Genomic DNA, 20,689 nt, shown 5'->3' with positions numbered 1-20,689 from the left:
TGACACAGTGTCACAGCTGGGAGTATGCAGCATTGCTACAATGACACAGTGTCACAGCTGGGAGTATGCAGCATTGCTACAATGATACAGTGTCACAGCTGGGAGTATGCAGCATTGCTACAATGTCACAGAGTTACAGCTGGGAGTATGCAGCATTGCTACAATGTCACAGAGTTACAGCTGGGAGTATGCAGCATTGCTACAATGACACAGAGTTACAGCTGGGAGTATGCAGCATTGCTACAATGTGACAGAGTTACAGGTGGGAGTATGCAGCATTGCTACAATGTGACAGAGTTACAGGTGGGAGTATGCAGCATTGCTACAATGTCACAGTGTTACAGCTGGGAGTATGCAGCATGCTACAATGTCACAGTGTCACAGCTGGGAGTATGCAGCATTGCTACAATGTCACAGTGTCACAGCTGGGAGTATGCAGCATTGCTACAATGTCACAGTGTCACAGCTGGGAGTATGCAGCATTGCTACAATGTGACAGAGTTACAGGTGGGAGTATGCAGCATTGCTACAATGATACAGTGTCACAGCTGGGAGTATGCAGCATTGCTACAATGTCACAGAGTTACAGCTGGGAGTATGCAGCATTGCTACAATGTCACAGAGTTACAGCTGGGAGTATGCAGCATTGCTACAATGTCACAGAGTTACAGCTGGGAGTATGCAGCATTGCTACAATGTCACAGAGTTACAGCTGGGAGTATGCAGCATTGCTACAATGTCACAGAGTTACAGCTGGGAGTATGCAGCATTGCTACAATGTCACAGTGTCACAGCTGGGAGTATGCAGCATTGCTACAATGTCACAGAGTTACAGCTGGGAGTATGCAGCATTGCTACAATGTCACAGAGTTACAGCTGGGAGTATGCAGCATTGCTACAATGTCACAGAGTTACAGCTGGGAGTATGCAGCATTGCTACAATGACACAGAGTTACAGCTGGGAGTATGCAGCATTGCTACAATGTGACAGAGTTACAGCTGGGAGTATGCAGCATTGCTACAATGTCACAGTGTCACAGCTGGGAGTATGCAGCATTGCTACAATGTGACAGAGTTACAGGTGGGAGTATGCAGCATTGCTACAATGTGACAGAGTTACAGGTGGGAGTATGCAGCATTGCTACAATGTCACAGTGTTACAGCTGGGAGTATGCAGCATGCTACAATGTCACAGTGTCACAGCTGGGAGTATGCAGCATTGCTACAATGTCACAGTGTCACAGCTGGGAGTATGCAGCATTGCTACAATGTCACAGTGTCACAGCTGGGAGTATGCAGCATTGCTACAATGTGACAGAGTTACAGGTGGGAGTATGCAGCATTGCTACAATGATACAGTGTCACAGCTGGGAGTATGCAGCATTGCTACAATGTCACAGAGTTACAGCTGGGAGTATGCAGCATTGCTACAATGTCACAGAGTTACAGCTGGGAGTATGCAGCATTGCTACAATGTCACAGAGTTACAGCTGGGAGTATGCAGCATTGCTACAATGTCACAGAGTTACAGCTGGGAGTATGCAGCATTGCTACAATGTCACAGAGTTACAGCTGGGAGTATGCAGCATTGCTACAATGTCACAGAGTTACAGCTGGGAGTATGCAGCATTGCTACAATGTCACAGAGTTACAGCTGGGAGTATGCAGCATTGCTACAATGTCACAGAGTTACAGCTGGGAGTATGCAGCATTGCTACAATGTCACAGAGTTACAGCTGGGAGTATGCAGCATTGCTACAATGTCACAGTGTTACAGCTGGGAGTATGCAGCATTGCTACAGTGACAGTGTCACAGCTGGGAGTATGCAGCATTGCTACAATGTCACAGTGTCACAGCTGGGAGTATGCAGCATTGCTACAATGTGACAGAGTTACAGGTGGGAGTATGCAGCATTGCTACAATGTCACAGTTTTGCAGATGCAATACAGACAATTGTTGTCATTCAGGGACCAGTGGAGCAGAAGGAGATGGAGATGATGATGAAATGCTGACCAGGTGAGGTTTGCAATGTTGGGACTGTTCTGTGTCTTGGCTGTGGTAGTGGGTGCATGAACTTAAGTGATGGAATTATGTAGAACTTAACACATATGTACAGGGTAACACATGTGAAAATGGGGACATATGAGTTAAAATTGGCGAATTACAGTTCACACCCTGGTTGTGATGTGTTATTACAGATTTGGGAAATGTGAGCATTGGGGACATGGGGCACAGTGAACAGGGATCACTTTGTATGAGGCGGCCTGCTCTGTGCGGACCATATGTCAGAGCTCTCCGTGTCTTCAGCCACAAATGAAAACAGCACCCTGCCACCAGGTCTCAGGCTTTCCCCGAATCCCTGAGGCGTGCAGTGATGACCCTGCTGATAGCATCACAGATGCATGCGCCCACACATCCGTCTCAGTGTCGGCTTGGTTGTGGCTTTTCCACAGTCCTTTTTAAAAATGTTTTCTACTGCTTTTAGAGAGAGAGGAAAGGAGAAGGAAAGAGAGAAACATGAATGAGAGAAGCATCAACATCGACTGGCTGCCTCCTGCATGCTCCCTACTGGGGACTGAGCTTGCAACCCGGACATGTGCTCTGACTGGGAATCGAACCAGTGACCTCTTGGTGCATAAGTCAGTGCTCAACCACTGAGCAACACCAGCCCGGCTCCAGTCTTTTATGTAAAAGAGAATGAAGCCTTTCGGCCCAGGACAAGGGCAGGGGACAGCCGTGCAGGGACCAGGGCAGCTCCCGAAGGAAAAGGCAGTCTCAGGAATGACAGGTCAGCCCGCCACAGGGAAGGACACCTGCCCCTCAGGGGTCAACCCACCAAGGGCGCAGGCAGAGGCAGAGTCCCCAGGCTTCCGGAGGTGACTGTTCATCCCCCAGAGGAAGGCACGTTTAAAAGCGGGACCCTGTGCCCGCACCCCAGGACTGGGTCGCCCGGAATTAATGCATCTCCCGTGCCCGCTGCCAAGGGCTGCGGAGGCCAGAGGGCTGGGCGGAGTGCATCCGTGCACGCAGCTCTTCTGCAAACTGAGTCGGAGAAATTTATCTATAGATGTTCTTAGACGGTCTCAACAGGGACTTGTTAAATAAGCCACTGGATTCTGTTCGCAGTCTGTCCTTCCGTAAAGTCCCGAGTACCTCCCTCCCCGTCTTGGGAGAGCAGGTTAGTAAAGAGGCCACCAGCATCCAGTTTTTCTCTTGTTGGCCAAGAAGGTGAAGAAAATTAAAAGCCACTGACAGGAATGAGAATTTTTTTTTCTCTTCACCCGAGGATATTTCCCCATTGATTTCTAGGGAGAGTGGAAGAGAGAGGGAGAGACAGAGAGAATCTTTGATGTGAAACACACCAATTGGTTGCCTCCTGCATGAGCCCCAACCAGGGCCCGGAGCCCCCAACCGAGGTACGTGCCCTTGACCAGAATGGAACCTGGAACCCTTCAGTCCACAGGCTGATGTTCTATCCACTGAGCCACACCAGCCAGGGCAGAAACGAGAATTTTTAAAACCACATTTAGGGTAAGTCGGCTAGGCTCGCTCTGGTTCCAAGATTCTCCTGAAATCCAAGACCCGGGTAGGAGCCGTGCCCTCCCCCCACAAAGGAGCCGATGACAGATGGAGCTGAGGGAGGGACCCCCCTCCCTGAAATCCTTAAAGACGGTCTCAGCGTGTTCTCCGGACGCGGGGATCGTGAGACTCGAGGGTGCCCCGTGCTCTCTGTGCCAGCGGTCCCCGTCCGGCCACTTCTCCACTGGCCGTTCCCTCCGTGCCCAGAGCGAGGCCTCACGCGGACGTGCGCAGAAGGACTCGCTGACGGGTTCTCTCAATCACCTACTTGCTCCAGGACGGCGGCCGCGGTTCTCTGATGCTTTTCCTTTGTTTCCTGCAAGTCTGCAGACTGAGGAGGCATGTCCGCTGCTCTCCTTTTTCCGACCGGCGGGCGGCTGACTCAATGCCCAGCCGATCTTCGTTCCATTATGCTCCCCAGAGGGCACTGGGCTGATGCGGCCGCTGTGTAGCGCCCATCTGTGGGCCTGAGCTGTCGACTGCCAGTGCTCACAGCCACCCCACCGCCCTCCGCATCAGCGTGACTCATGGCGGCTGTTCTCCCTACAGCGCAGGGCGCTGAAAAATGGGGGCACCAGGAAAGGCGGCCGCGGGGACCACCTGGGCCTCGCTCTGCTACGTTCATGCTTTACAGTCCCCGTTATGAGGAAGTTCCTCATTTGTCCCGCCGCATCCTCCTTAAAGGGGCGCTCGGTGGTAACGAAGCCACTTGTGTGGGTTACCGCCCCTGCCCCCCGGAGCTCCCCCGCATTTTATCATTTTCTCCGGCTGCGGGCGGGAGGAGCTTATTGCACACACTTCACGGTGGGGAATGGGCACGGAGCGCAAGTGACTGCCCTTGGGCCACAGGGAGTGACAGGCGAGGCGCGCAGGCTGCGCACAGTCCGCAGGGGCCTCATGTAACACGCGTCCTGGCCGGCCCGGCAGGAGTCTGCGTTTTGATGAATAAATGTCATTTCAGCTAGTAATTTGGCAACAAAGAATAGTGATTGGTGAGTGTGGGGAACGGTAAAATGATAGAAACTCCTGGGGCTGCTGGAAAGCGTGCGCGCACATGAAGACTCCCTCTCCCAGATGCCTGAGGCTCCCTGCTGGGGCCCCTGCAGGCAGAGGAGAGAGGAGACTGTATCTGGCCAGCTGTTTGCGGGTGCGGATGGGGAGCGAGGCTGCCAGAGAGAATCAGAGAACGGGGCACCTCCTCTGGACGCTGCAGCCGAGTTTCCCAGTGTGAACGCCACCTCCCACCTGCACCAGGTGTGGGACACGGGCTCCCACCTGCACCGGGTGTGGGACACGGGCTCCCACCTGAGCCACCGTCTCCCACAGTCCCGTCTGCCGACAACGAGCTCCCCCCGGTGCAGGGCTTTCCGGAGGCTCGCGGCCTCATTCTGGAAAGCACCGGTTCGTACAAAAGCTGACTGCCAGCCCAGGTGAGAAGGAAAGAAAGCGGAGAAGCGCGTCGCCTGCGGGGATATGTCCCCACTGACTTTCAGGGAGCGCGGAGGAGGGAGAGAGAGACAGAGAGACACATCGATGTGAGGGAAACGCATCAACTGGTTGCCTCCTGCATGAGCCTCGACCAGGGCCCGGGCCGGGGAGGAGCCTGCAACCACGGTACCTGCCCTTGGCCAGAATCGAACCCGGGACCCTTTGGTCTGCAGGCTGATGCTCTATCCACTGAGCAACACCGGCCAGGGTTGTTTGCCACATTTTTAATGGTTTGGAAGAAGCATGGGTGCGGATCAAACACCCCGAAGGCGTTCTCCCGGGACTGCGACGTGGGCCGGGGAGATCAGCCTACGTGGCCTTTATCCCACGCGCGTAGAAACGAGTCTGCCCGGGAGCCTTGCGCCCACCCGCGCTGGCACACGCCCCAACGCGCGGGAGAAGGGAGTGACACACTTACACGTACAAGACGGTCCTGGTGTCGCCCACTTTGCCGGCGTCGCCCACGGTCAGCGTGTCGTAGCCGCGCTCCAGCTCGAACTCCTCGAAGGCCAGCTTGATGACCTGCGGGGACAGGAGGCACTTAGCACCCGGGAACCTCCCCCTCGGACCAGCACGCACCGCGAGGCTCCCCTCTGCTCCCTGCCCCACCGCATCCCCGTGCTCCCTGCCCCACCGCATCCCCGGGCTCCCTGCCCCACCGCATCCCCGTGCTCCCTGCCCCACCGCATCCCCGTGATCCCTAACCCACCGCATCCCCGGGCTCCCTGCCCCACCGCATCACCGTGCTCCCTAACCCACCGCATCCCTCTGCTCCCTGCCCCACCGCATCACCGTGCTCCCTAACCCACCGCATCCCTCTGCTCCCTGCCCCACCGCATCACCGTGCTCCCTAACCCACCGCATCCCTCTGCTCCCTGCCCCACCGCATCCCCGTGCTCCCTGCCCCACGGCATCCCCGTGCTCCCTGCCCCACCGCATCCCTCTGCTCCCTGCCCCACCGCATCCCTCTGCTCCCTGCCCCACCGCATCCCCGTGCTCCCTGCCCCACGGCATCCCCGTGCTCCCTGCCCCACCGCATCCCTCTGCTCCCTGCCCCACCGCATCCCTCTGCTCCCTGCCCCACCGCATCCCCGTGCTCCCTGCCCCACGGCATCCCCGTGCTCCCTGCCCCACCGCATCCCTCTGCTCCCTGCCCCACCGCATCCCTCTGCTCCCTGCCCCACGGCATCCCCGTGCTCCCTGCCCCACCGCATCCCTCTGCTCCCTGCCCCACCGCATCCCCGTGCTCCCTGCCCCACGGCATCCCCGTGCTCCCTGCCCCACCGCATCCCTCTGCTCCCTGCCCCACCGCATCCCTCTGCTCCCTGCCCCACCGCATCCCCGTGCTCCCTGCCCCACCGCATCCCCGGGCTCCCTGCCCCACCGCATCCCTCTGCTCCCTGCCCCACCGCATCCCCGTGCTCCCTGCCCCACCGCATCCCTCTGCTCCCTGCCCCACCGCATCCCTCTGCTCCCTGCCCCACCGCATCCCTCTGCTCCCTGCCCCACCGCATCCCTCTGCTCCTTGCCCCACCACATCCCCAGGCTCCCTGCCCCACCGCATCCCCAGGCTCCCTGCCCCACCGCATCCCCGTGCTCCCTGCCCCACCGCATCCCCGTGCTCCCTGCCCCACCGCATCCCCGGGCTCCCTGCCCCACCGCATCCCTCTGCTCCCTGCCCCACCGCATCCCCCTGCTCCCTGCCCCACCGCATCCTCCTGCTCCCTGCCCCACCGCATCCCTCTGCTCCCTGCCCCACCGCATCCCCGTGCTCCCTGCCCCACCGCATCCCTCTGCTCCCTGCCCCACCGCATCCTCCTGCTCCCTGCCCCACCGCATCCCTCTGCTCCCTGCCCCACCGCATCCCCCTGCTCCCTGCCCCACCGCATCCTCCTGCTCCCTGCCCCACCGCATCCTCCTGCTCCCTGCCCCACCGCATCCCTCTGCTCCCTGCCCCACCGCATCCCTCTGCTCCCTGCCCCACCGCATCCCTCTGCTCCCTGCCCCACCGCATCCTCCTGCTCCCTGCCCCACCGCATCCCTCTGCTCCCTGCCCCACCGCATCCTCCTGCTCCCTGCCCCACCGCATCCCTCTGCTCCCTGCCCCACTGCATCCCCGTGCTCCCTGCCCCACCGCATCCCCGTGCTCCCTGCCCCACCGCATCCCTCTGCTCCCTAACCCACCGCATCCCCGTGCTCCCTGCCCCACCGCATCCCCGGGCTCCCTGCCCCACCGCATCCTCCTGCTCCCTGCCCCACCGCATCCCTCTGCTCCCTAACCCACCGCATCCCCGTGCTCCCTGCCCCACCGCATCCCCGTGCTCCCTGCCCCACCGCATCCCCGTGCCTCCTGCCCCACCGCATCCCCGTGCCCCCTGCCCCACCGCATCCCCGGGCTCCCTGCCCCACCGCATCCCCGTGCTCCCTGCCCCACCGCATCCCCGGGCTCCCTGCCCCACCGCATCCCCGGGCTCCCTGCCCCACCGCATCCCCATGCTCCCACGCTGCCTGGGAATAACAGTACAGACAGTGGGGTACACTCTGCTCCCTAACCCACTGCATCCCCGTGCTCCCACGCTGCCTGGGAATAACAGTACAGACAGTGGGGTACACTCCGCTCCCTAACCCACTGCATCCCCGTGCTCCCACGCTCCTGGGAAGTAACAGTACAGACAGTGGTTACATGTGGGAATTTCATAGACTCAGCATCGCGTGACTCCAGACATTCATCATCAGCCCCACAGGCGAAATTAACCATATTACGCTTTACGTCAAATAACTATCAAATATTTATGCTAACACTTTCAGTGCTTGGAATGACAGAAAGAAAACTCAGGATAATCAAAAGCAATGTTGATTATAATTAATGAAAATACATTTGAAGGATACCTAGAACTCCACGAAATGAATACTTTCAGAGAAATATATGCATAATTTATGTAATTATTTACATTAACATATGAAAAAGAACGTCGGAGACTAGAAAATTGTCCTCTGCATGTAACTCTGCACAGCCCTGAGGGGCTGGTTTTTAAGTTTTACTTTTAAAGAACACTCTGTCGTGGGGATGAGCGTGTGACCATCAGGCAAGACCGGCTGCTCTCTGACACACACACGACCCTGATCTCTGACCTTTCCGCAGCCTCGGGGCCTTTCTCCTGAGAGGGGGGTGCTTCCGTTAGGGACCAACGTGTGATGACGGGGAGAGAGCACAGGACGGGTCGTAACGGTAGACTAGAACCCAGGGAGACAAGAAGGGACAGACAGGCGACCATCATAGACGGATGATTGATTGATTGATTGATAGATGATATATAGATGACAGATAGGTAGGTAGATAGACAGGCAGATAGATATAGATAGATGATAGACACATAGATGATAGAAGTAGATGGTAGATAGAAATAGATGGTAGATAAATAGGTAGATGATAGCTAGATAGATAGAGGGAGATGATAGATAGAGGAGATGATAGATAGATAGATAGATAGATAGATAGATAGATAGATAGATAGAGGAAGATGATAGATAGATAGATAGATAGATAGATAGATAAATAGATAGATAGATGATAGATGCCATAGATAGATATGATAGATATATATATAATAGACCAAAGAAATAGACTGATACAGACAATATATAAATGAAAATAGAGATACAGATAGATATAGATGATAGAAAGATAGGTGAAACAGGTAAGTAGGTGAGAGAGAGGGAACAGGAAGCACAGAAACCGAAGAACTGGAGAGACAGTGAATGGATCTGTATCAGAGGAAATCAGAATCTCTGGAATCTTATTAAAACGCCGTCAGATGCCTGTTGGTTAAACTTGTGGGAAAGGCCTGAGGGCCACACGCGGGGGGCGGCTCTGACCCAGCTGCGTCCCAGGCAGTGCGGTGCACGGGACAGACATGCTGCCGTCTGAGATCCTCACGGAGGGAGTGACACGGGCCTCAGCGTCTGTGTGTAACATGCACTCTTTCCGAGGCAGCATGAGCGTGGACACGTGATCAGAGCATCTGGTTCAAACAGGCCTGAGGCTGGAGCCGCTGGGGCCCAGCGTGGCCACCGCCTGTGAAGCCCGGCCCGAGGGCGGTTTGGGTTCAGCTGCTCTCTTCCCACGGGTCCACTTCTCAGGGCCCACGCCCGCCTCCCTCCCCGCGCCCTTCCCGCGTGCTGGCTCCGCCCTATCAGCCCGCAGCGAGGCGCCCAGAACCCAGTCACACCCAGTGCCACGCTGGCCGGCTGAGGCGCCCGGCAGGGCTCCCCCTGCATAAGGGCTTTCACTGGGGGGGGGGGGGGTGTGGCCTTCGGGTGATTCTTTCCAGCGCAGGCGAAGGGGGAGGCTTTTGTCGGGGTTGAGCCTGGACCATCGCCAGCGGCTACTGTCCAAGGACGGCCTTCACTCTGAGCTATGAGCGTGGCCAGGGAAACATAAGGCAGAAACGCATTCGTAAGGAAACCTGCCGGCAGGTCTCAGTGACAGCCTCCCGGAGACGCAGGTGAACAGCGATGTGGACAGAATAGGTGCTTGTTTGTTTTTTTAATTCTCACCTGAGGACATGCTATTGATTTTAGAGAGAGGGGGAGAGAGGGGGAGGGTGAAAAGAGGGAGGGAGGGAGAGAGAGAGAGAGAGAGGACACTGTCCGCAGGAGGGATGCTCACACAGGCACAGGTACGGGCTCCCGCGGGGAGCGCAGGCGAGGCCCGGGAAACAGGGCGATGTTTGCAGTGAAGGAAGAGGCTCCGCAGCAGAGCCCTCCGAGCGTCTCATTAAACCTGGGGCGAGGCGCCAGCGCACCCTGCGCTATCGAGAAAATCATCCAATATGTCCTCAGCCGGACGGCAGAGGCCGGCCGTTTATTAAAAACGAGAGGCAGGGATGTGAGGCCACAGCACAGTAACCGCCACGGAACAGACCAGAGCGCGTTCCACGCGGCAAATGCAGGATGAACACTGACAGGCCGGGGCCTCCATCCGCGGAGACGCGCGGGGTCCCTGAGCTGGAGGTGTGAGGGGCGAAGCCTGACGGGGCGAGATGACACCGCAGATCTGTAGACGGAGGCAGCAGGCACTGGCGTGGGTCACGGAAGACCTGGGACACGGGCAGATCCGTCACCACGCGGCCCAGGAGGCACGGCTTTGGCAGCCAATTCCCGCGGAGAGCAGAGCTTAAAGATGGCCACTGTGGCTCCCGGGAAACACACATACCAGCCAGGGAAACAGGAGCCCCCTCATCGGACTGTTTAACTCTCAGGACCAGCCCCGCCCCCCCAAAAAATCCATGCCTAACACAGAAGAGTAGGTGGCTTCTGTGTAAATAAACGCAAATCGAAGTGTGTTTTGTGTTTTTCGGATGCAATCAAACCGAGAGGCAATGGATCAACGACTGAGTCCCAGACCCACAGAGAAAGGCTGCTGCTAGCATGTCCCCTCAGCCGGCAGGGGGGGCAGGGGCAGTTGGGGGTGACCAGGCAGCAAGGGGGGCAGTTGGGGGCGATTAGGCTGGCGGGGGGGGGGCAGTGAGGGGCGACTAGGCCCACACGCAGGGGCAGTGAGGGGCGATCAGGCTGGCAAGTGGGGGGGGGGGTGCAGTGAGGGGCGAATAGGCAGGCAGGGGGGCGATTAGGAGCCAGTGGTCCAGGATTGTGAGAGGGATGTCTGGCTGCCAGTTTAGGCCCGATCCTGGTGATAGGGCCTAAACTGGCAGTCGGACATCCCCTGAGGAGTCCCGGATTGGAGAGGGTGCAGGCTGGATTGAGGGGACGCTCCCCCCGGCCCCGTGCACAAATGTCATGCACCAGGGCCTCCAGTCATGAAATAATGAGGAAGAATAACCTTCTGCCTGCCCACAGAGCAGCTCAGGACAGAAACAATCAATGCGGAAATCCACACTCGGTTCACAGCCCAACCGCAGCGAGCAAACCATCGGAGAAGGTATCTAAGCTCAGCCACCCCGACAAACTCCACGAAGCTCTCACAGGGCCATCTCATCACGCAGTGACCACCTCCCTCCGACACCCCTCCCGTCCCACGCCAGGCCCTCAGGCTGCAGGGCCAGGGTAGCCGCCCAGCACTCGGTGAGCTCCGAGGACACTGCTCTGTGTGCTTATTTTTTATGGATGTCAGAGAGGAAGGGAGAGGGAGGGAGATAGAAACACCAATGATGAGAAAGAATCATGGCTCGGCTGCCCCCTGCACGCCTCCTCCTGGGGATCGAGCCCGCACCCGGACCTGTGCCCTGACTGGGAATCCAACTGTGACCTCCTGGTTCCTAGGTTGACACTCAACCCCTGAGCCACACCAGGCAGATGAAGATCAGACATATTTTTAAAAATCAACACCTGCAATGAGACTTTCATATTAAACAGAGGTCACGCCCCAACCAAGAAGTTGTGAGATCCTGTTTCCATGTGGTTTTGAGGATTTGAGGAATCCGATGCCATGCACAGTCCCTCTGGCCACCCTGTCTGCCCCACAGATGTCAGTCCCCTCTGGGTCTTCCTGGCACCGGTGATGTAAGTAAGGGCGCATCAGTGGGTGCGGCTCTGTCCCTGGCACCGGAGCAGCCGCGGTCGCCCCTGTGGGACAGGAAACTACATTCGGTGGGTGTTGCCATTAGGGGACGTCTACCCCTTTCCCACGGATGAGCTAGCGGGAACTCGCGGGAGGGGAGCAGACAGTGTGGCGAGGCTGCAGGCTGAAGGCTCCATTAGCGGTTCCATTGGGTGGAATTAGCTATTATTCCCTTCTGTGCTCAGAGTGGAAACGGCGCACACACGTCGGGAGGGAGGCCCGCGCCTGCCCATCTGCCTGAGAAGCTAGAACGGTGCCCGTGTTAAACGGATGAGGGGCCCAGGGGCCTGCAGGCCCTGGGGAGCGGGACGCACCTGGAACAGGTGCTGCAGGGGAAATCCGCATGCTATGCACACCTGTTCCCGGGCACGCCAGGCCCCTCGTCCACTGAGCAGCCTCTGGGTGAACATAGGCTACGCACCCTCACTTTCCTTCACTCTAGAAGGGCGTGTGCACGTGGAAACCAAGTTAGAGGGGTCCTGGGGGAGCTAGCACCCAGGACACACAGAACACCTGGCGCTTGGTCATAATGGGGGGAGAAGATCGCGGTGGTCAGCGACCCTGAGTAATGCCCACAGGGCCAGGCGCGGCGTCCTGCCTAGAAGGGGTGCTTTCCCCAACCTCCGAGCCACCCTGCGGAGTGGTCCTGTCAGCGCCCCACCTGGCAGGTGACACGTCTGCTTTATAGGAGCAGGGAAGGATGGAGACACCCCAGAACGCGGCACCGTTACCCACAGACGGTCCCCTGCTCCGTTCTTTTTCTCGTTTTGTGCCCCATCCATGTTCATCCATGAATATGCAATTTTAAATAAGATAATTTAACTCGGCAAACAGGTTGGGGGAGCTGCACGTTCCTCTGTAGCTCAGAGCGTGAGAAGCCGGCCGGTCCGTGTCCCCGGGAGCGCCCACTGCCGGGCAGACATGCGGGTGCTATGCAGCTGCACACGCTCTTTACTGTGATGTGTGGGGACAACACTGCTTCTGGGACGTGGCATCGAGACGCCCGAGAACTCGGAGAACGACTGCGCAGCAGGGACCCACGCTCTCCGCGCAGCGAGACGCAGGGTCCCACGGAGGAGTGATGAAAAGGGGACAAGGCGACCCAGCAACACGACTCCGAGCCGGAGTTAATGTAGGATGTCAGGGGGAGACAGATGAGAAGCAGCTAATCACGCCCCGAAGAACTGTTTCAATAAGTCGTTGGCGTGATTCTCGCCTCCCGCGAGGGCCGCGGGACGGAGCACTTCATTACACGTCCTGTTTGTTGGAATTAATTATTAGTCGCAGCCAGACTCCGTGCCCGCCTCAGATAAATCACCCCAATCGACGTCACCCGCCCGCCGCTCGGCTCCATCTGAGTGAGGATGTGCCAGGCAGCCCTGGGAGGGCCACCGCGGCCACCGGGCCCCTCCCGCCTCAGACGGGAACGGCAGCGCGTCGCAGACGGAGGGACATCGCTGTCCCCAGACAACGCGCACGGGACGTGCTGCTCTTGCCACACTGAACACGCTTTTTCGAAACCGAAGTTACAGACTCAGACTGGTGTGCTCCCCGCTCCTGTGCGAACATTGGGGTAACTTTCAAATTAAAGAGGGAGATACACTGAACCAGCTAAACCACCGCAATCCTAAACACAGTGACTCATTATCCCAACGGGCAAAACGGCCAACTCTTTTCCTTGCCCCACACGTGGGAACTGTGTTTTATCCGTGAATGTGTTGGGGTTTTTCCCTTAAAATAGCCGCTCGCTCCCTTTCTCAGTTCAGTCCTGCGGGCAGGGCTCTGAGACAGTGCGGTCTGGGCACGCGATCGCCCACGGGTGAGACACGCTCTCTCCTGCTTCTTGCATTTCTTTGAAAACACACCCAATCGTCTGAGCTTCCCTCCCACCACGGGCCCGGCCCCCACCTCCTCGCTTCTGGCCGTGAGCGGGCTGCCAAGACCACCAGACTGGCCACCTCCTTCTCCTCCACTAAATGTTCCCGGTTTTACTCCCTCTTCATTTGCTTCTGTCTCTAAAATTGGCTACTACCACCCTCGCTGGTGTGGCTCAGTGGATAGAGCATCCGCCTGCAGACTGAAGGGTCCCAGGTTCATTTCCAGTCAAGGGCACATGCCTGGGTTATGGGCTCCACCCCCAGTTGGGGGCATGCAGAAGGCAGCCGATCCATGATTCTCTCTCATCACCGATGTTTCTATCTTCTCTCTCCCTTCCCCGTCTTCTCTGAAATCAATAAAAATATGTTTAAAAACTAAAAATGGCTACTACCCATGTGCTTCACCCTCAGTCACACTTACCCCCCAAAGTGGGAAGAAAGGCGGGATACTCAGGGCCACTTCCGGGGGCCTCCACGGCGAGGGGACGCCAAGGTACGAACACCCCGGACACCCCCAGCCCAGGGACGTGGTCGGACCTGGACCTCCCCTGGTTTGCGCGCTCATTCTGCTCAGTTGGGTAACGTTCCATGTGTGGATGGACCACAGCTTGTCCATCACTTGCTGAGACATCCGGTCACGCCCACATGGGGGACATTCCGAACCGGCGGCTCTAAGCGTCAGGCGGGAAGTGATGAGAACATACCTGGCCCCGCACGACGCAGTTCTCACGGCGCCCAGTGCAGCTGCGGGCCGCGTGGGGAGGTGGATTCGGGTTCGGGGGATGCCCCACAGTGTCTTCCTCCGCAGCTGCCCCCGCGGCCCCGGCAGCGGTGTGTGCGCTCCTGCTGCCCGTGCCCTCCCCGCTGGGCGTGGTCAGTGCCTGGGTTTGGACCATTCTAACAGGTGTGGCGTGGCATCCGATGTTGTCTAAAAGGCAAACCTTCTTAAGCCCAAATTTACTGTCAGACACACGCAAAGCCCTCGCCTGGCGCAGTGAGCCAGCCCCGTGTTTAGCAGCGATTTCTGGTCTGCCTGGGCCTCGCCCCCCGGGACCCCCGGGACGTGACCTTTGTAGGCCAGGGCGCGGCTGCAGCCTGCGGGCCCCCGAAAGAGAGCAGGGGCCACGTCAGCGCCGTGAGCGGGTCAAAGGGAACATGCCGTTTGCTCTGGGAAGACGGCGCTCAGCAGCCCCCTGAGAAGCAGAGCCAGGACCAGGCGTCTAAGAGGGTGAATGCAGCCCCGGCCAGGCCCGGGCACCAGGAGTTCACCGCTGAGCTGTGTGGTCGCTGGCAGGGGTTTGGAGGGCCGTCCTCGGAGATGAGACTCGGGCATCGGGCCATGGATTCCACCTGAAAATACACGTGGGAGCTCCGCCTTCCCGGCCAACCCGGGCACCTGGGCATCAGCCTGTCCCGGGCGCCTGGGCATCAGCCTGTCCCGGGCGCCTGGGCATCATCCTGTCCCGGGCGCCTGGGCATCATCCTGTCCCGGGAGCCTGGGAATCATCCTGTCCCGGGCGCCTGGGCATCATCCTGTCCCGGGAGCCTGGGCATCAGCCTGTCCCGGGCGCCTGGGCATCAGCCTGTCCCGGGCGCCTGGGCATCATCCTGTCCCGGGAGCCTGGGCATCATCCTGTCCCGGGCGCCTGGGCATCATCCTGTCCCGGGAGCCTGGGCATCAGCCTGTCCCGGGCGCCTGGGCATCAGCCTGTCCCGGGCGCCTGGGCATCAGCCTGTCCCGGGCACCCTCTGCATCTCCCCGGCATCCGATCCATCGCATCATGGCAGCGAGCGGTGGCTTCACTGCTGCTCTATTTTCCCGCTGCCTGCGACCCGCTCCGACGTCTACATCTGCACGTGGGAAGGCCCTTCGCGGGAAGGATGGGAGCAAGGCACTGCAGCAGCGTCTCTAACGTGAGACGCCACCACTGGGCCTCCGTCAGAAGGTGTCCGAGAGCCGTGACAGGACTTCGGGGCCCGTGCCACTCCCGCACAGACACCGTTCTCAGCGTTAGGTTCCCTCACCGCTGCTAGGACCACCCCGTGCACAGATGGGGACATGCCAGAGCTTAAGCCACTCACCCCAGACCTGACCGCTGCATGACCGGGCTCCACGCAGCTTCACGGAGCCGTCCTGGTGAGGCTTCGTTCAGGTTAGAACCACCACCTTGATTCCCACTTTGCACACTGAAAGCCTGGAGTTGTGTACCTACAGAGAGCGATGGGGGCACGCCCCACAGGTCCCATAACCCGTCAGGTAACTAGTGTTTGCTTCCCCAAACCTCCATCGAACGCGCATTGTCGTCAAGCACGACGGGATCCCGTGAGAGCAAATCGGAAGAGGCGCCTTCTCCCGGCGGGGACGATGCCTCCGTGATGATGCTTTTGTGCCAGTGGAGGAGCCATCCCCTCTGTGCCCGGGGAGCGGGAGGAAGCCCGCCGGACGGTCAGTCTGTTTTACGTTTTACTAGTAAGTAGCTGAATGCCCTAGCACTGCAGACACAGCAAAGAGATGCCCACAGACGGGTTATTCTGCGGATTGTGCCGTCCGGGCCCAGTGTCAGCCACACACCAAACCACTCAGACCGAACACAGCGCAGCCACGGCCTCCGTGCACCAGCGAACCCTCCCCCTAAACTCCCTCCCTCTCATCACCGGGGCAGGTGGGGCTCAGGGCACAGGCTGGGGCCAGCGGCTCACGTCCTCTACGCAGCCACACTGTCACCTCCTGCTTTCTCCGCGACCCGATCCCCCGTCTGCTCGGTCGCGCCCATGCGCTGAAAATCCACCTTTCCCAGCATGCCTTTCACCTGGGTGACCAGGTGGCAGACTTCCTCAGAGACGCTCTCAGAGAGCAGAGAACATGCCAGAAAAAGCCGAGATCCCCCGGAGCCGCCGCGCTAATCTGCCTCAAAGCATTCCCAACGTGAAACCATCGAGTGGGGTAAAAGGTCTCAAAAGGGCACCCCTGGGCCCAGCAGACTTGGCCAGCGAATGGGTCCCTGCACACGTGGGTTTGTGGGGCCACGGGTACCGGGACAGAGGAGCCTGGGCGGACACCGGGGCTGTGAGATCATTTAGACTCTGTCTGCCCCCAACACTGAAAACTGACAGACAGAAAACACCTGCAGAAATGATTTCTGGAAATAGTCCTCTCCAAATATGAGGCTACTGGGACTCATTAAGGTTTAATGCTGTTTGTGCATATAAACGTGCATCTGATTGGCATGTATCTGCAAAAACAGGTAAGTAATTTGAGCCTTTGACAACGGAGTGTCAGGCAAAAGTCCGCTTTTGCTGCACCCATACAGTCTGGTGTGTTTCCATTTCCAGTTGTCTGAGATATTTCCCAGATCCCTGGTGACTTCTTCTTTACTGATGGGTTGTTGATGAGCGTGTTGTTTAATGTCCACATATTTGTGCATTTTCAAGTTTTACTTCTGTTATTTATTTTACGTCTCCTCCCATTGTGATGGAGAAAGAGACTGTGCATGATTTCAAGCTTCTAACTTCTTTAAGAATTGCTTTGTGGCCTCACAGGTGGTCTATCCTGGAGCAGGGTCCATGGGCACTTGGGGAGCAGTTGAGTTTGCTCTTGTTACACTGAGTGCAGACAAGTGGTTTTCAAAGAAGCATTTTAGGAGGAGACACCGTCACTGAGCCACATCGCCTTCTCATGCAGCGTTTCATCACGCATCTCACTTCACAGGCTGCCTTGGGCTCCATTCCTTTCCCTGGGTAACATACGTGCTCATGGGAAGGGTTGCTGTGAAACTTGGACATGGACAGTGGGCTGCTCATCCGTTACAAGTGTATGTGGCGGCTCAGGGGTCCCCACACCGGCAAAGGTCCACGGCTCCATCATTTGTTAAAAATATTTTTTTATTGATTTCAGAGAGGAAGGGGGAGGGAGAGAGAGAGAGAGAAGCACCAGTGATGAGAGGGAATCATTTACAGCTGCCTCCTGCACACCCCACACGGGGGAGCCAGCCCACAACCCGGGCATGTGCCCCTGACCAGACCAAAGCCAGGACCCTCAGTCCACAGGCTGACGTTCTGTCTGCTGAGCCACGCCGGCTGGGGTGGAACTGTTTTGACGCTATGGATGTAAGAGGAGATCGGAAGGTTGGGAAGCCCAGGCTGCAGAAGGCCATGCTGCATGCTTCAGAGCTGCCTGAGTTTAGGAAAGCAGGGCTACAGGTCCCGCTCCTCTTCTCAGAAGCAGGGTGAGCCAGGCCGCCATGCCCAGCAGAGGGCCGACCTGCTTAGGGTGTGCAGATGGGGACTGGAGGGAACAGGAGAGAGCGTTCCTGAGCAGGGCTGGGTAAGGGCAGGGGCACAGGTGTGGGGCAGAAGCCTGAGAACTTGGAGGCTCCCTGCCCTCCTGGAGGGGTAGCCAGAGTGCACCTGGCCAGGTACAGGAAGGTCATAGCCCGGAGGCATCCTGCCCTCCCCCCTGAGGCTGGGTGGGGCGGAGGGAGCTCTGGGTGCAGGAGGGTGGCCAATGCCTGGTGCCCAGGGACTTAGCTCGGGTACCTGAGCTCCAGTTGGAAAATTCCGCATCTGAAGGAGCTTATTAAAAGGTTGCTTCTGGGAAGGTTTTACATAATTGTGACTCATTTTCTTTAATCCCACATCAAGATAAACTTGTTTTACATATAAATTTAAAATATGTGTGTCTGTAGATATACATTTGCTTCTGATAACATTTAATTCAAATGTGAGCTTTTAAAGTGTGCCAATCATATTTTGAATTTTCTCTCCATTTCCATCATTTAGCTATCTGCATACATATGCATATTTTGTAAGACTCGCAACTTGAGTGTCAGACCTTTTTTCCATGAAGTATTATAGCTGGACATTTTATTTATTTATTTTCTAAAATATGTTTTTATTGATTTCAGGGAGGGAGAGGGAGAGATAGAAACATCAATGATGAGAGAGAATCATGGATCGGCTGCCTCCTGCACGCCCCCCACTGGGGATCAAGTCTGAAACCCAGGCATGTGCCCTGACCAGGAGTCAAACTGTGACCTCATGGTTCCTAGGTCGACGCTCAACCACCGAGCCACGCTGGCCGGGCTGTAGCTGGACATGTTACTCGCACTGCATCTGTGGAGCAAGTCAGCCTGGTGTGGGGTAAGAGCCGCTTTCGTAGAGCAGAGATGTGGACGGATGGTGCTTCTCGGGTGTTAAATGGATGATGTCACAACGGGAGCTTGTGATGCTGACCGAGGACAAGTCCGGGAGGAGAGGAGTGTGGGCCCCACACTTGGGCTCTGGATGATTTAAAGTCCGTTATTCCACGTTCACACATGTTACATCGGCCCCTGGCGGTGCCCATGGCATCCCACACAGGGACTATTCAGAATCATGAGTGCCCACGTGGATATTCTAAACATGAGACGTTTAATTAGGAACCCCTTTGTCTGTCATGTTAGGATTCAGAAGTGATCCCGGGAGAGGACAGAATTGGCTCAGTCCTTTAGCAAAACGTGTCAAAGGAAACAGAAGCCTTTTTCTCAACAACAAAACAGATGCATTTTACAAAGAGAAACATTCACATCCCTTCACTGAGGCCCATGGAGCCAGGCACAGCAAGGGGGCGCACGCTGTAGCCCCTGCTGATGGCACCTACACCTGCATGTCGCGCTTGCCAGCAGCTTTCACAGGAAGGGGCGGCGGACGGCCCACTTCCTCGGGGCGTGTCCAGGTCAAGGACACTGCTGCCCTCTGACCACAGGGAGCCAGGGGGACACGTCTGCTGGGCTCCCTGGCCCTCCCGGGCCCGCGGGCACTGCTGCCGGCTGCCAGCTCACTTCCCCCGTCAGGGCGTCCCAGAGACAGGGAGCAGGCCGTGAGCACAGACTTCACACCCACCAGGCGCGCCTCACGCAGACGGGCAGACAGGCAGGTCACGGGCCCCACGTGGAGATGCGGTTTGCTCACTGTGGGCCCAAGGGCAGGTCGGAAATACAACAGCCCAGCCAATGGCGACCACAGCCCAGCCACTGGCGCCCAGGGACTCTGCGTTCCCTGCGGCAGACGCTGCTGAGAAAAGGCCTCGCTTAGCTGGGGACACAGAGCACGTGGGGTTGGCCGTTTTTAGGACCGAAATAACATGCAGATTCGTGGGGCTCTGGCTGGGGGACAGCGACGCAGGGTTAAAGCGAGCCTTAACGATGCCCCGTTCTCTGTGCCCCTCGGTGCTCGGGTCCATGCAGCTCTTCACTCCCCAGCAAGCGTGGCCTCACGCTACGCCCGCCGTTCCAGCGACGGGACGCTCAGCCGCTCTGGGCGGAGGCTGGCACAGAGAAGGTACTTCAGAGCCATCCCATCCCCATCCCCGATGCCCGCGCTGCGCCCGCACGGGATGGAAGTGTCCTCCCCTAAAGGCACGTTTATTGAAAAACCCATCCGTAAATGGCTTCTCTGAGAGCCTGCCCCAGGCTCCTGGCCCCGCCCACCCCATCCCGAAGCCCCGCCCCTGGCCCTTCACTCACATGGAGTGGGCAGGTGCTGGGGTCTCCTCTAGTCTCTGTCATGGCTCCCTATCTCCTCAGTGTCTCCTGCATGCAGACCCGTCCTGAAAATGCTGTCTGCAGTGTGTGCGCGTGCGTGCGTGCATGTGTGTGTGCATGTGTGTATGTGTGCGTATGAGTGTGTGTGAGCATGTGTGTGCAGGCACGAATGTGCATGCGTGTGTGAATGTGTGCATGCGTGCGCGTGCGATTCAGGTTTTAGCGCAAATTGCAAGCAAATCAAAAACGTGGGCCTGGCCCTTTCTTCCTTCCCTGGGAGCAGCAAGCAGAGGTGATAACATGAGCTCATCTGATTTAGGAAGGCGGGGTCCGCGGGTCCTGAGAAAACCCGGTGAGTGGGAAGGAGACACGCAGATGCCCTGAGCCTGAAGGGAGAGGACACAGGAAGGACAGTCACAGACCGGAGCCCCAGACTGTCCGAGAGCCACACGCGGTTCCTGGAAAGCGGCCCTCTGTGCCGTGAGGATGGATGGGCTGGCACAGACGGGGACATGTGGAGGTGACAGGGACGAACTGTGGGATGGCCCAGAACCAGGGGGCGGCTCACACGCAGAGGGCACTTCACCTGCAGCCCACTCTGCAGGGCGCCCAGTGACAGGTGACAAGAGTGAGTGCGGGCCGG

The 20,689-nt window shown here is 57.9% G+C and overlaps 1 protein-coding gene across 1 annotated transcript in view; it reads right to left on the bottom strand.

Annotated features, from left to right (window-relative positions):
- CSMD1 (CUB and Sushi multiple domains 1) overlaps window positions 1-20,689 on the bottom strand; it is a gene marked incomplete at its 5' end in the record, with an annotated part of 654,679 nt that overhangs the window by 181,803 nt on the left and 452,187 nt on the right. Inside the window, one exon of the mRNA XM_081082235.1 lies at window positions 5,487-5,590. Within this exon, the coding sequence (XP_080938361.1) occupies window positions 5,487-5,590 (104 nt within the window). The remainder of the gene's footprint in view (window positions 1-5,486; window positions 5,591-20,689) is intronic.

Source organism: Myotis nattereri (assembly GCF_964212035.1).
Source record: "Myotis nattereri genome assembly, chromosome: 2".
NCBI lineage: Eukaryota > Metazoa > Chordata > Mammalia > Chiroptera > Vespertilionidae > Myotis > Myotis nattereri.
The sequence above is the reverse complement of the archived record's forward strand: the minus strand, read 5'-3'. Positions and strand labels throughout refer to the sequence as shown.